Source organism: Ornithorhynchus anatinus, chromosome 1, assembly GCF_004115215.2.
Source record: "Ornithorhynchus anatinus isolate Pmale09 chromosome 1, mOrnAna1.pri.v4, whole genome shotgun sequence".
Lineage (NCBI taxonomy): Eukaryota > Metazoa > Chordata > Mammalia > Monotremata > Ornithorhynchidae > Ornithorhynchus > Ornithorhynchus anatinus.
In genome coordinates, this window is record NC_041728.1 from 39433737 (window position 1) to 39446414 (window position 12678).

Here is a 12678-nt window from a genome sequence, read left to right on the forward strand (position 1 = left end):
TGACTTTGGGCAACTCACTTAACTTCTCTGTGCCTCAGTTACCTCATCTGTAAAATGGGGATTAAGACTGTGAGCCCCACGTGGGACAACCTGATTACCCTGTATCAACTCCAGTGCTTAGAACAGTGCTTTGCACATAGTAAGCGCTTAACCAATACCATAATTATTATAATGCATTAGAGCTGGGTAGACATGTTCCCTGCCTACAAGAAAATTACAGACTAGTGGGGGAAGCATGTTGGGGGAGACACAGAGGGAGTCAGGACTCCCTCCTCCTTGCAATAAATAATCTGGGTGGGCCTTTCCACATGGCGTGGTGGAGAGCATGGGCCTGGGAGTCAGAAGGTCATGGGTTCTAATCCCGGCTCCACCTCTTGTCTTCTGGGTAATCTTGGGCAAGTTGCTTTACATCTCTGGGGCTCAGTTACCTTATCTGTATAATGGGGATTGAGGCTGTGAGCCCCACGAGGGACAGGGACTGTGTCCAACACGATTTGCTTGTGTCCGCCCCAGTGCTTAGTACAGTGCCTGGCACATAGGAAGCACTTAACAAATGCCACAATTATTATTATTACTAGCTCTGTCAGGGTGCACCCCAGCAGGGGAGGGGCCTGAGAGACAGGGAGAGGGGCTGTCGGGCATTCCAAACTGGGGAGAGGCTAACCCTTCCGGGACACAGACCAGAAGGGTCCTCAGCACTGTCTGGTGGTACTGGTAGTGGCCACAGTGGTCACAGCAGTCACAACTGGGAGGTACAGGCCCGCTTCCAAGTACCTTTGGCAAAGACCAAGATCCCCGCTCCTTCAGATACCACCCGGCTGCTCTGGTCTCCCTCCTCCTAAGGCCCTCTCACTTCAGACAGTGGGCTGGGCCGGCTTGCCCCTCGACCTCTCTCCTGTTATCTTGACTCACCCTCTGTCCCACCCTCTGAATCACTCCCTCCCTCTGCCCTGTCTGACGGCTGACCCCCAGGGCCGGGGGGAGGGGTCAGTTCTACAGTTTCTCTCTGGATCATAGGTTGAGTTGTGGGGACAGCTCTCCCTCAAGGACCCAGTTTGGGAATAAGGTCTGAGCTGTGGATAAGGAGTTGGTTCAGAGGAAGGGATCAGGAGCGGGAGTGGGAAAGAGGATGAGAGTTCCTGCCCCCTGCCAATCCCTATGATGACATACGCAAGTCTGCCTGAATTCCTAAACCTCAAAGGTTTTCCCAGGGAGGCACTATTGCCTACCCACTTGCTGCTGAGACACGCTATTCCCTTCCCAGTAATATGGGCACCACTACTGACAAGGGCCAGGGAAAAATAGTAATAATAATAATATTAATAATTGTGGCACTGTAATAAACACTGGGGTAGATACAAGATAATCAGGTCGGACCAGACCTTGACCCATACAGGGATCACAGACTGAGTATGAAAGAGTATAGGAATTGAATTCTCGTTTTACAGATGCAAAAATTGGGGGCCAGAAATGTGAAGTAGCATGTCCAAGGTCACACAGCAGGCAAGTAGAGGAATCCTCTGCTTCTCAGCCCTAAGTTCCTTCCACTAGTTGACGCTGATTCTCACTAGGTCAGGCTGTAAGCCAAATGGGAGTTTTGAAGTTTTCAGCCACGGCTTGCCTCACTTCCAAAGCTGGCCCCGGCCCTGTGTTTCAACTTCCCTTCCAGTCGGTGCCTAATCACCTCTACTTGTGCCCCTGTTATTCTTCAGGTTCTTCATGACTGGCTACCTCCCACTGGGGTTCGAGTTCGCCGCTGAGCTAACGTTCCCAGAGTCCGAAGGAACGTCGTCTGGAATCCTAAATGTATCGGCTCAGGTAGGTCCGACTCCGAAGCATTCCAGGCCCGCACTCACCCTCTGGGTAGACTTGTGGCTGGAGGAAGGATTGCTCCAGCAGCGTGGCCTAGTCAAAAGAGCACGGGCTTGAGAGTCAGAGGACCTGGGTTCTAATCCTGACTCTGCCACTTGTCTGCTGGGTGACCTTGGGCAAGTTGCTTAATTTCTCTGTGCCTCAGTTACCTCATCTGTAAACTGGGGATTAAGACTTTGAGCCCTATATGAGATAGGGACTCTGTCTGACCTGATCATGTTATATCTACTCCAGTGGTTAATATAGTGCTGGGCATGTAGTAAGCACTAACAAATATCCCTGTTCCCCTCTGGGCTGTAAGCTCACCATGCGCAGGGAAAGTGTCTGTTTATTGTTATACTATATTCTCCTAAATGCTTAGTACAGTGCTCTGCACCCAGTAAGCACTCAATAAGTACGATTGAATTAATGTGGCCTGTCCGAGGCCCAAGGCCTGATCCCTTTTGTCTCTGCAGGTGTTTGGGATCATCTTCACCATCTGCCAGGGCCAGATCATCGATCACTTTGGGACCATGGCAGGAAACGTTTTCCTCTGTGCCTTCCTCGGCTTAGGCACCATCCTCACCGGTAAGGGGTCTAGGAGGGACACGGCACCCGCCCAGGCGTCTGGTCCTGCGTGCCAGCCTCTCTGGGCGGAGGGATTGACCAAGCTCCGGGCAAGGCCGCCAGGTCCTAGGGGCTGCTTTGAGATGGCCCGAGGCCGGAGAGCAGCGCCTCAGGATTTATTACCCGAGGCTGCTGTGATGGAACAGCTCCCTCTCCTGTCTGAAGTGGGGCTGATCTTTGGGGTTTGCATCTCCTGGGCAGAGACCACCTTGAGGTGGGCTGAGCCTTGGAATGTGTCCAGGGTAATAACTTGTTGTCTCCTGGTCTCTTCCCCTGTGCCTTGTCCTCAGTATTCATTAAGGCAGACCTCCGAAGGCAGAAAGCCAATGTGACGTTAAAAGAGAATGTGAGTATGTTGGTTCGTCTCTCTCTGGCGCGCTCTCTTTCTCCCTCTCTCTCTCTTTCCCCAGACTCATTCCTTATATTGAAATGTGGGAGGATAATGTCTTGAATGGTTATGCTAAACTCTGCTTCTGGGCCTTGTCTCAGACAAGGCTATTTAGGGGAAAGGGAGAGGGGAAGGGATCTTATCTATAGGGCCTCAACATATGGCTTTTTGAGCCCCTCTGTGCTGAGTTGCCACAGAACACACCAGTGGCCAATCCCCATCATTAACCGGACAATAAGATGGATTTCGTTCAGGCCAAGGACCCGTGGACGGTGAGGTTTTCCAAACAGTTCTATTTGTGCTCTCCACTGAATGCCAGCCCCTCGAAGCTGATGCGGCAATAGATCGAAACTGGAGGAATGCATAGGAAGTTACTGATAATCCTCCTGGCTGTTCAGCTTGGGCCAATCTGGGCTAAGCGTTTATTACAGTACTCTGCACACAGTAAGCACACGATAAATACCATCGATCGATCGATCAATTGAAATCCAGCCCTAGCCTCTCAGGCTCGGATCCAAGGATGAGACGAAACTGGACCCTGTGTGGGCTCGAGGGAATTTCCCTAAACAAGGAAGCTCTAACTCTGATCGAGTTCTGCTTTAGGCTGCTGAGGCCCACCGCTTTAGGCATGTCCTTGCAATGATGTTACTGAGTGTGGGGTGGGACTGTAGGCTGGACTAGAGGGCCTATCCACAAGGCTCATAAGCAGTGGGATGGTGGGGGCTGTGTAGCATTCTCAGGAGTTTTGATTTCTGGGCCCCTCCTCTCGCCAACGCTCTAACCTGGCCTGTGCACTTGGCTTTGTCCATTTCTGAGAGTGAGTGAACAGGTTTTCCCCCCTCCTTTTCTCCCTTTCGCTCTGACCCAGCAGTGACCTAACTGTTGTTTCAGACTCCACCGAACAGCACCCAGGCCTCGGATCACGGGCCAAACCCCGTATCCTCGGCCCCACCACTCCCTGCCTCTGACCATTAGCTGGTCCGCAAAGGTAGGAGTCTCACGCCGCTTTGCTTGTCCGATCACTCACCGGGGGGGAGGGAATTGGCACCAAATCAATGACTCTCCTCCTAGCATGTGGCAGCCCCTCGGGTAATAATAATAATAATAATGTTGGTATTTGTTAAGCGCTTACTATGTGCCGAGCACTGTTCTAAGCGCTGGGGTAGACATAGGGGAATCAGGTTGTCCCACGTGGGGCTCACAGTCTTAATCCCCATTTTACAGATGAGGGAACTGAGGCCCAGAGAAGTTAAGTGATTTGCCCACAGTCACACAGCCGACAAGTGGCAGAGCTGGGATTCGAACTCATGAGCCCTGACTCCAAAGCCCGTGCTCTTTCCACTGAGCCACGCTGCTTCTCTAGAACTGCAGGGCCTGGAGTTCTCTAGAACTTCTGAACTTCTGAACTTCTGAACTTCTCTAGAACTGCAGGTAGAACTGCAGGGCCTGGGGACCTGGAATGTTCATGGGGCAGGCTGGGGAGAAAAATGGCCAGGTATCAGGGAGGAAGGGGGAATAGATGTTGGGGTCAGCTGGACAGCCTGAAAGGGAGGGGTTGAAAGGCAAGAAGACAAGGATGGGAGGGAGAAGAGTTAGGAGCAGAAATAAGCTATCATGCACCAAAAAATCATCTGGAAGCAATTTTACAGAAAAGAGGGGGCTGTTTCTAACAGAGGGGCAGGGAGAGGGGATATTTATCAAGGACAAGAAGGCAGGCATCAGGAGAATGGATGGGTTTCCCTTGGCTGATGCTGGTCATTGCCCAGTGAATTTTTTGGCAATGGCAGGGGGGAGAAGTAGGGTGTAGAAGGAAGAGAGAGAATCACCTTTATTTGCAGTCTGGAGCTCTGCTGCTGGGGAATTCAGCTGAAGGGAGCTCCCAGCCAAGATATTACCTTGTTATTTGGGGGATGGGGCAGTGACCTCAACTACGAAAAGTCTGTTGCCAAGATGAGAGAGGAGTCAGCTTAGTGCGAAGGAAGAGGCTGATCTGGTGCCTTCTGGTCAAAGTACAGTCAAACCTTAAAACTCAGTTAAAACTCCTAGATGAATGTGTGCTGAATTGGAACTCAACATGCACAAAAACAGAACCTGCAGAGGGATGGGAGAGAGTTTCACTGTACTTTGCTTTTAATTTGGCCAACAGCAAGTTTACTGGCTTTTACTGCTACTGCACGGTGCTTGTGTCCAGCTGCATTAATACTATCCTCTTGCCTGCGATCAGCCTTCCTTTTCAGATTCTTTAGTGTGCTTGCCTCCATGCTTTATCCTACCCATCAACTACTCTTCCTAGGCTGGCAGATCCCAGTTTCCACCTTCTGCTCTCTTTAGCCACGATGTCAAGAAACCCAACCGGAGCATTGAAAAGGAAATTCCCTTGGGAGAATCCACTCCTCCTAGAACAGTAGGGTGTGAGGCGGGAAGAAGGGACTCTCTTCCCAGATCTTGCCCATCCCTGATCCCTCTCCCCACAGGAGGTTGGAAAGGATCCTGGGCCAAGACATTTTCAAACCCCTGATTTGTTAGGTATTAACTTCATTATCAGCAGGATTTATTGAAGTTTCTACTGATTACACAGGGATCAGGGATCAAAAGAGAGCTAGCGATTACTGGTTGGGCCTCTGAACAAGCAAATATGGCTTGGTAGGGTCAGTCACACCAGCTAGGCCCAAGAGATTGGCAGAAGGAAGCAGATAAGCGTTAGTGAGTCAGCACAGTGCCTAAAGCTAACCACAAGTAGGTGGCTTTGGGCTCTTAAGTCCACCCCCACCACTGGGTTCTCGTGATCCATATCTTCATTGGTTGATGGGTGGCAGCTGTTGGGGCAGAGGGTAATTTAAGAGTTTGTTTTGGGGGTCCGCAGTAGGCTAGCCCATGCCAGTGGTGTTCCAAAAACCATGAAATTTCCTTTATGCCCCTTGCTGGAGAAGCAGATTGATATTATTATTAGCAATAATAATTATCATTAGCTCCTTGTGGGCGGGGATCACATTTACCAACTCTATTGTATTGTACTCTTCCCAAGCAGTTTATGTAGGGCTCTGCAATTAGTAAACACTCAATAGTTACGACTGATTGATTATAACACTTATTAAACACATATTATGTGCTAAGCATTGAGGTAGATACACCAGGTCACGGTAATAGCCATGGTCCCTGTCTCAAATAGGACTCCCCGTCGATCTTGTCCCTGTTCTACAGATGAGGAAGCTGAGGATCAGAGAGGTTAAGTGACTTGCCCAAAACCACCCAGTAAATGAGTGGCAGAGCTCTGACTCGAGTCGGGGTCTCCTGACATCCTATCCAGGACTCTTTCTAACTCTATGAGTTGGATGCCATGCCAGTATAGGCTGGATGGGGATGAGGGAGCCTCTCTATTTCCCTAGCAATTCAGCACATTTCCTCCCCATCTAGTCTATAAGCTTGCTGTAGGCAGGGAACGTGTTTACTAACAGTTGCATTGTACTCTTCCAAGTGCTCTGCACACAGTAAGTGCTCAGTAAATACCACTGTTTGATTTCCTCTACCTTCTTTCCCTGGATCCTTCTGTCCCAGAACCCATGATGGTTCTTTCCATTCAGAGTCAGGAGTCTGAAAAATCAGTTCTTGGGGCTAGTTATTGTCCCAGCTCACATCCTCGTTCTGGACTCTGAGAGCTTCAAAGCTATTTACCTTTCAATGGAATTCTCCCAACCTGAATAGAAATAGGCAACGTGTTGGTAAAGAAGCAACGACTCAATCTAGATGGAAAATCCTCGACCATCTCTGTTTTCTGAGTTCCCTGTCAATCTCAGAACTTCCTGCCTGTTCTTGGGGCCCTCTCCGGTTTTTTACGTGGGACATGGAAAAGTCAGCTGCTTTTCCCCTCTCCCCACTGTGCCCAGGCACACTTCCCTCAGTTTGTGCTTGAAATCTGGGGTGTGACGACCCAGTTCTGTGGACGCCCCTGTTGCGTGAATTACTGTTCATGCCTCCAGAGCCCCAGTTCATGAGACCAAACCATAACTGAGAGTGCAGATGGGATCAGTCAGTTATCCACCTCTGTTTTCATTGCTCGGGGTAAGTAAATGGCCAGCGCTGGTGAGTGTATATGGGAGTGAAAGACAGACAGAAATGGGGGTGATTGGAAAGAGAGAGACATTGCTTTCTACATGCGTTCTTTAGCCACTAGCTCTAGAGCGGCATTCCCGCAGTTGTGGAATTGTATCTGATCTGCGTATCTTGTCTCTACCCCTGCGTTTAGTATAGTGCTTGGCACATAGTAAGCACCAAGAGATATTGCAATTATGAGATTGTACAGGACCACTTACCCATCTGAGATATCACTCACACATAGCAGTGCTTCTGAGAAGCTCAGGACCACTCCTTTGCATGAGCAGGCCCCTTGGCTAGCTAAGAGTAGTTCTCCCTATTCAGCACTAAACCTCCTTTTAGTGAAATCTTTCTTTCTAGTAGTAATAGTTGGAGACCATATCTGAGGGAGTAAGCCTTTGGGGTATAGGCTTTCTTTGATTTCTGAATACTAGTTTGACTGGGATACTGAGAACCATGAGCTACTACAGTAGGTCTGTTCTCGAGTTTATAGAGTTGAATATTAAAACAAAATATAATTCATCTTCCCTGCATCACTGGGAGAGAAATTAGTGGGGAGATTTTATTCCATTTTTAAAGACTAAATGTCCTGAGTACACATCCAACCTCTTTGTTCTTCCAGGCCATAGAAGGCAATCATTGGCAGAGCCAGAACTAGAATCCAGCCCCTATGTATGAATCACTAGCTCACATTGCTGTTTTCTCACTGCTTGTCAGTTGAATCAGTGAATTTGGGGTTGAAGGGAAACTTCTTTCAGTAACTTTCTGAACTCGTAAGAAAAAAAGATATTTATTGTTATTCTGGTTATTCAGGAAAATATAGGATAGCCTTTTTTTTCCCAAAAGGGACATTTTGCCTGTCCTGCCCTTCCAGTCCAGGGATAGTGAGACCACAAGGGAGGGAAAAAAGGGGGCATCCATCCTACAAGACCCAGAACGCCATGAGACTAACTTAGCAAGCCCTGAGTATACTTCACCCCTGACATGGAAACCCAAGCATTTAAAGTAAAGCAAATCCGCTATGGGGCAGCATGAGGGAGGATGATCAGTTTATCTGGGATGGTCTAATTTCTGGGACTTGGTATATTTTTCCTCAAATTGCTTGAGGAAGCCGAAAGACTCCGGCACTCTTCTAGTGCCAGCAGAACAAAAAGTCATTCTAGAAAGACAGAATAACGTGGTGGACTCATAAAAGAGTCTTATTCTTAATTAGTCCCTGAGCAACTTGGGGGAAATTTGACCTTTTTACTAGTCGTTCCTTTTGCTCCAATAAATAATAAACTCATGGTACATCCTCAGGACTTCCATTCAGAGTCCCTTTTATTCACAATCTCTCCTCCCCATCTCTGTCCCCAACCCCACCAGATGATGGCTAGTTTGGTACTAGGGAGCAAAATGGTCAAGAAGATGGCCCCAAATTCATGAGCATCACTCTACATCTGTTACGGGGGAGTTGGTTTCAGAGGGAATTCTTATTTCAGGTTGTACTCGGCAACTTTTACATGGCCATCTATAGACTGCCTTTACAGATATAGGACCATTTGGCGCAATTGCAGCCGGGGAGCTAAAATAATGAAGCTGGGTACTCATATTATTTCATTTTTCCCCTTCTTCCTTATCCCTTATTCTTGGACTGGAAGACTAATAGGTCAGGGACTGTGTCTACTCACCTCTGCATGTTTCTTCTTACCCCTTGGTATGGTGCTCTCCTCCACGTCGGGCCTTAATAAATCGTACTACTGCTACTGGGAGTCAGGAGATCATCAGTTCTAATCCCCACTCTGCCACTTGTCTGCTGAGTGACCTTGGGCATGTCACTTCAGTTCTCTGGGCCTCAGTTACCGCAACTATAAAATGTGGATTACTACTGTAGGCCCCATGTGGGACAACCTATCTTGTGTCTACCCCAGCACTTAGAACAGTGCTTGGTACATAGTAAGTGCTTAACAAATGCTATAATTATTATTACTACTATTTCTAGTTCTTTCAGGTAGTGCCAGTAAGAACCGTATGTATAAAGAAGCACAAATTTTGATGGGATTTAAGAAATTCCCCAGATTGTAAAACTAAGTACTATAAAAGCCCCCATTAAACCTCAGACTTTGTGAAATTCAATCCAGGAGAGAAAGAGGTATGTTCAGGAAATCCTTAGTGGCTTACCGGCTCCTTTGACTTTACAGGATAGGAAGCGGAAGGAGGCTAGGATCAGAGTCATTCAGAGTCTTCTGTTGAAAGTCTCTCAGCCCCCTCTGCTACCCTGTCCTGGCAAGCCTTGGAGGATTTGTTTAGAATGAACCCCGGAAGAATTTCTGATGCTGTTCTTCAAGTATCTGCAGCTCTCCGTTTACAGGAGAAGTAGCTCAGGAGTTTAATAATAGCGATTGGAGTATTTATTAAGTGCTTACTACGTGCCAAAGCACTGCACTAAATGCTGGGGTAGATACCAGGTAATCAGGTCAAACAGTCTCTGCCGTACATGAGGCTTGTAGTCTAAGCAGGAGGGAGAACAGGGATTGAATCCTCATTTTACAGATGAGGAAACTGAGACACAAAGTGAAGTGACTTGCCCAAGGCCACACAGCAGACAAGAGGCAGAAGGATTTGAACCCAGGACCATGCTCTTTCCAGTAGGCCACACTGCTTCTCTAAGTTTGGATCTGTGATTCTTCCACTCCACGGATCATCTTGGAGAGATGCTGGAGTTACCCTAGCCGAGTGGCTCAGTGCATCTGCAACCTTTCCCTAAGCATTTCTCAAGGGGAGGGAGGTAAGGGTGCACTCCATAGCCAAGTCCCAACTTTTTTAGGGTTGGGTGTAATTAAAACATCACTTGAGAGAAATGTGAACCAGCAGTGTTCTGATGATTCAGGTGGCTGTGCCTAGAGGTAGGCTCATGGAGCAGGAGCAGGAAGACTCACTCACGGAGAAGCAGTGTGACCTAGTGGAGAGAGCACAGGCTTGGGAGTCAGAGGACCTGAGTTCTAATCCCTACAGAAGCAGTGTGGTGTAATGGATAGAGCATGGGCCTGGGAATCAGAGGGCCATGTGTTCTAATCCTGACTCCACCCCTTGTCTGGTTTGTGACCTTGGGCAAGTCTCTTCACTATTCTGTGCCTCAGTTACCTCATTTGGAAAACAGGAATTATGACTGTGAGCCCCATGTGGGACAGGGACTGCATCCACCCCGATTTGCTCGTATCCACCCCAGTGCTTTATGTAGTGTCTGGCCCATAGTAAGCACTTAATAAATACCAAAATAACAAATTATTGTTATCATTAATAATAATGATTCCAGCTTTGCCACTTATCTGTTGGGTGACCTTGGGCAAGTCACTTCACTTCTCTGTGCCTCAGTAACTCATCTGTAAAATGGGAATGAAGATTGTGAGCTCTATGCGGGACAAGGCAGGAAACATATCTACCATCTCTCTTGTACCAAGTGCTTAGTACAGTGATCTGCACACAGATTGATTGATTGATTGACAGGGACTTCATTCAATCTGATTATCTTGTGTCTACCCCTATGCTTAGTACAATGCCCGTCACAAAGTAAAAGCTTAAGAACTACCATTAAAAAAAAAAGATGGTCAGAAGGCAACCTGGTTCAGAAAACTTTAGGAACGATGGCCCGGTCTCTTCTATTCTGGCCTGGCTCATTCCCCCTGTGGAAATGTCTGTTCCTTGAGATCTGCAGCTCTTGAATTCATGGCTCCTCTTGTAGGAACAGACAGCCTCAGGGGTGGCAGGTGATACCATGGTCACTCCTACCCCGAGAGCCGCCCTGATGTGTCCCTTTTGCTTTGTCTTGCAGAAACCCCTGGAGGAGCTGGTCGGCTCCAGCAAGGTGCCTATCATTATGTCAGAAGCAAAGCTTTGAAGGACGAAGGTGGTGGCCGTGGGGTCCCCTCTCACCCCATTCTTCCTCCTCCACCAGCACAGCTCTTGCTGCCAGAGTCATCTTCTTGGGGATGATTTTGCAGGGGAACAGCCATGCCTACTCCAGTAGGGACCCGGCAGTGTGGCTTAGTGAATAGAGCACGGATCTGGGAGGCAGAAGGACCTGGGTTCTAATCCCAGCTCTGCCACTTGCCTGCTGCATGACCTTGGGCAAATCCTTTCACTTCTTTGTGCCTCAGTTACCTCATCTTTAAAATGGCGATTAAGAGTGTGAGCCCCATGAGGGACAGGAACTGGGTCCAACCTGATTAACTTGGATCTACCCCAGCGCTTAAAACGGTGCTTGGAACATACTAAGCATTTCACAAGTACCATCCTTATTATTATTTACTCCGGGTGGTCCTGGTAGGAAGAACCACTCGGTGTCCCTGATGAAAGCTTCGGGCCCCACTTCCCATTCTGGATGGCGTGTATTGGTAGGGAGGGCAGGGTAGCACTGCTGCTGAAGGGTTCATCTTGGCTCAGACTCCCCCTCTCTCCCAACCCTTGTACTTGAAGAGGATCCACAAAGTAACCCTGGAAGGAATGTGCTGTTTCCAAACTCATTTTTCCCAGCTAACTACCGGCTGGTACCCCATCCACAGGGAGTTGTTATTGAATCAGGTTGCTCCTCGCCCGATAAAGGCGAGATGCTGAAGACCCTGGCCCGAGGATCAGGGGGTACAGGTTTACAATGTCTAACGTCGGGACACCCTCCAACCTACCTTTCTGAGAGTCAGTCAAACCAAATATCCTGTTTTACCCGAACCCGCCGCTGTCAGTGGAGGAGGGTTTCTTAATGGGTGGGTTGAAAACCCAGTAAGAGTTGCAAATATAAATAAGCTGTGTGTAGACTTGAATTTAGCTGCTTGAACTGGGATCGGCAAGGAGAGAGGTTCTCCGGAGGTTTTATGGGATTAAGTCAATCATACTCCTCTGATGGTTTTCAGCTAGACATCCAGGAGGGCTCGAAGGGTCTTCCCTCTCCTGAGTTGGAAACACTAAGCAGTCTTACTCTTCCCTGCACTTTGCCCTAACCTTATCCCAACCTCCTCTGAGATGCCGAACTCTGTTCCAGAGGGATGGAAGGGAATGGGGCAAAAGATACCCTTGGGAGAAAGAGTTATCAGTTTCTTTGAACTCCCAGAGGCTGTGCAAAGACCCAGCTGGTCCTCACACCCCAGCCTTCGGGAGGGGACAGTCCCCATGCATTCTCTTCTACCACTCCCTCGTCTCACATTAACTCGACCTTGCCACACCTTTATTAGATCTTTCCAGTCTAAAGTATTTAATTAAGATTTAATCTCTCTCAAATCACCTGAGGTCAGCCTGTTGTTTGGGTATCAGAGGTTTCTGCTGTAAGGATATGACGAATGATGACAGACAGTGCCTTGTGTGTGACAGCGGGGAGAGGCTGGGTAGCCCCAATTCTGCTGCCCCTGTGGCTCCTAGGTCTTAACTTCCAAAGGGACAAACTGCAGGTTGGGGCAGGATGTGTTTATCAACTACAGTGCTGTAGTCACGGTCATCCTGAAAACCTCTGGCCACTGTTCCTGAGGAGACTCTAAGTTGTGTATGTGAGCGTGTGTGTGAAAAAGGGGCATGGATCGTAAGCACCTTGGGGGCAGGAACTGTGACAACTAACTACTGTACCCTCCCAAGTTCGGAGTACAGTGCTCTGTCCCGAGTAAGCGCTCAATAAATAGCATTGTGTGCATGTGGGATGAGGGATTGGGGTTTGCTAGAAATGTGCCTTTTACCTGCGGAAAGGGGATTATTTTAAC

The 12678-nt window shown here is 48.5% G+C and overlaps 1 protein-coding gene across 2 annotated transcripts in view; it reads left to right on the forward strand.

The window, feature by feature from the left end:
- The window catches only part of FLVCR2 (FLVCR heme transporter 2), a 69240-nt gene extending 58180 nt beyond the window's left edge, over nt 1-11060 (forward strand). Inside the window, exons 7-11 of one of the 2 annotated variants that reach the window (XM_029073836.2) lie at nt 1713-1818; nt 2328-2439; nt 2769-2824; nt 3758-3854; nt 10770-10855. In XM_029073836.2, coding sequence (XP_028929669.1) covers nt 1713-1818; nt 2328-2439; nt 2769-2824; nt 3758-3841 — 358 coding nt within the window. In that variant the 3' untranslated portion in view covers nt 3842-3854; nt 10770-10855. Of the gene's footprint in view, nt 1-1712; nt 1819-2327; nt 2440-2768; nt 2825-3757; nt 3855-10769 lie in introns of both variants that reach the window. The other variant, XM_007666421.4, reaches the window with a different exon arrangement.
- Nucleotides 11061-12678: the final 1618 nt, after the last annotated feature.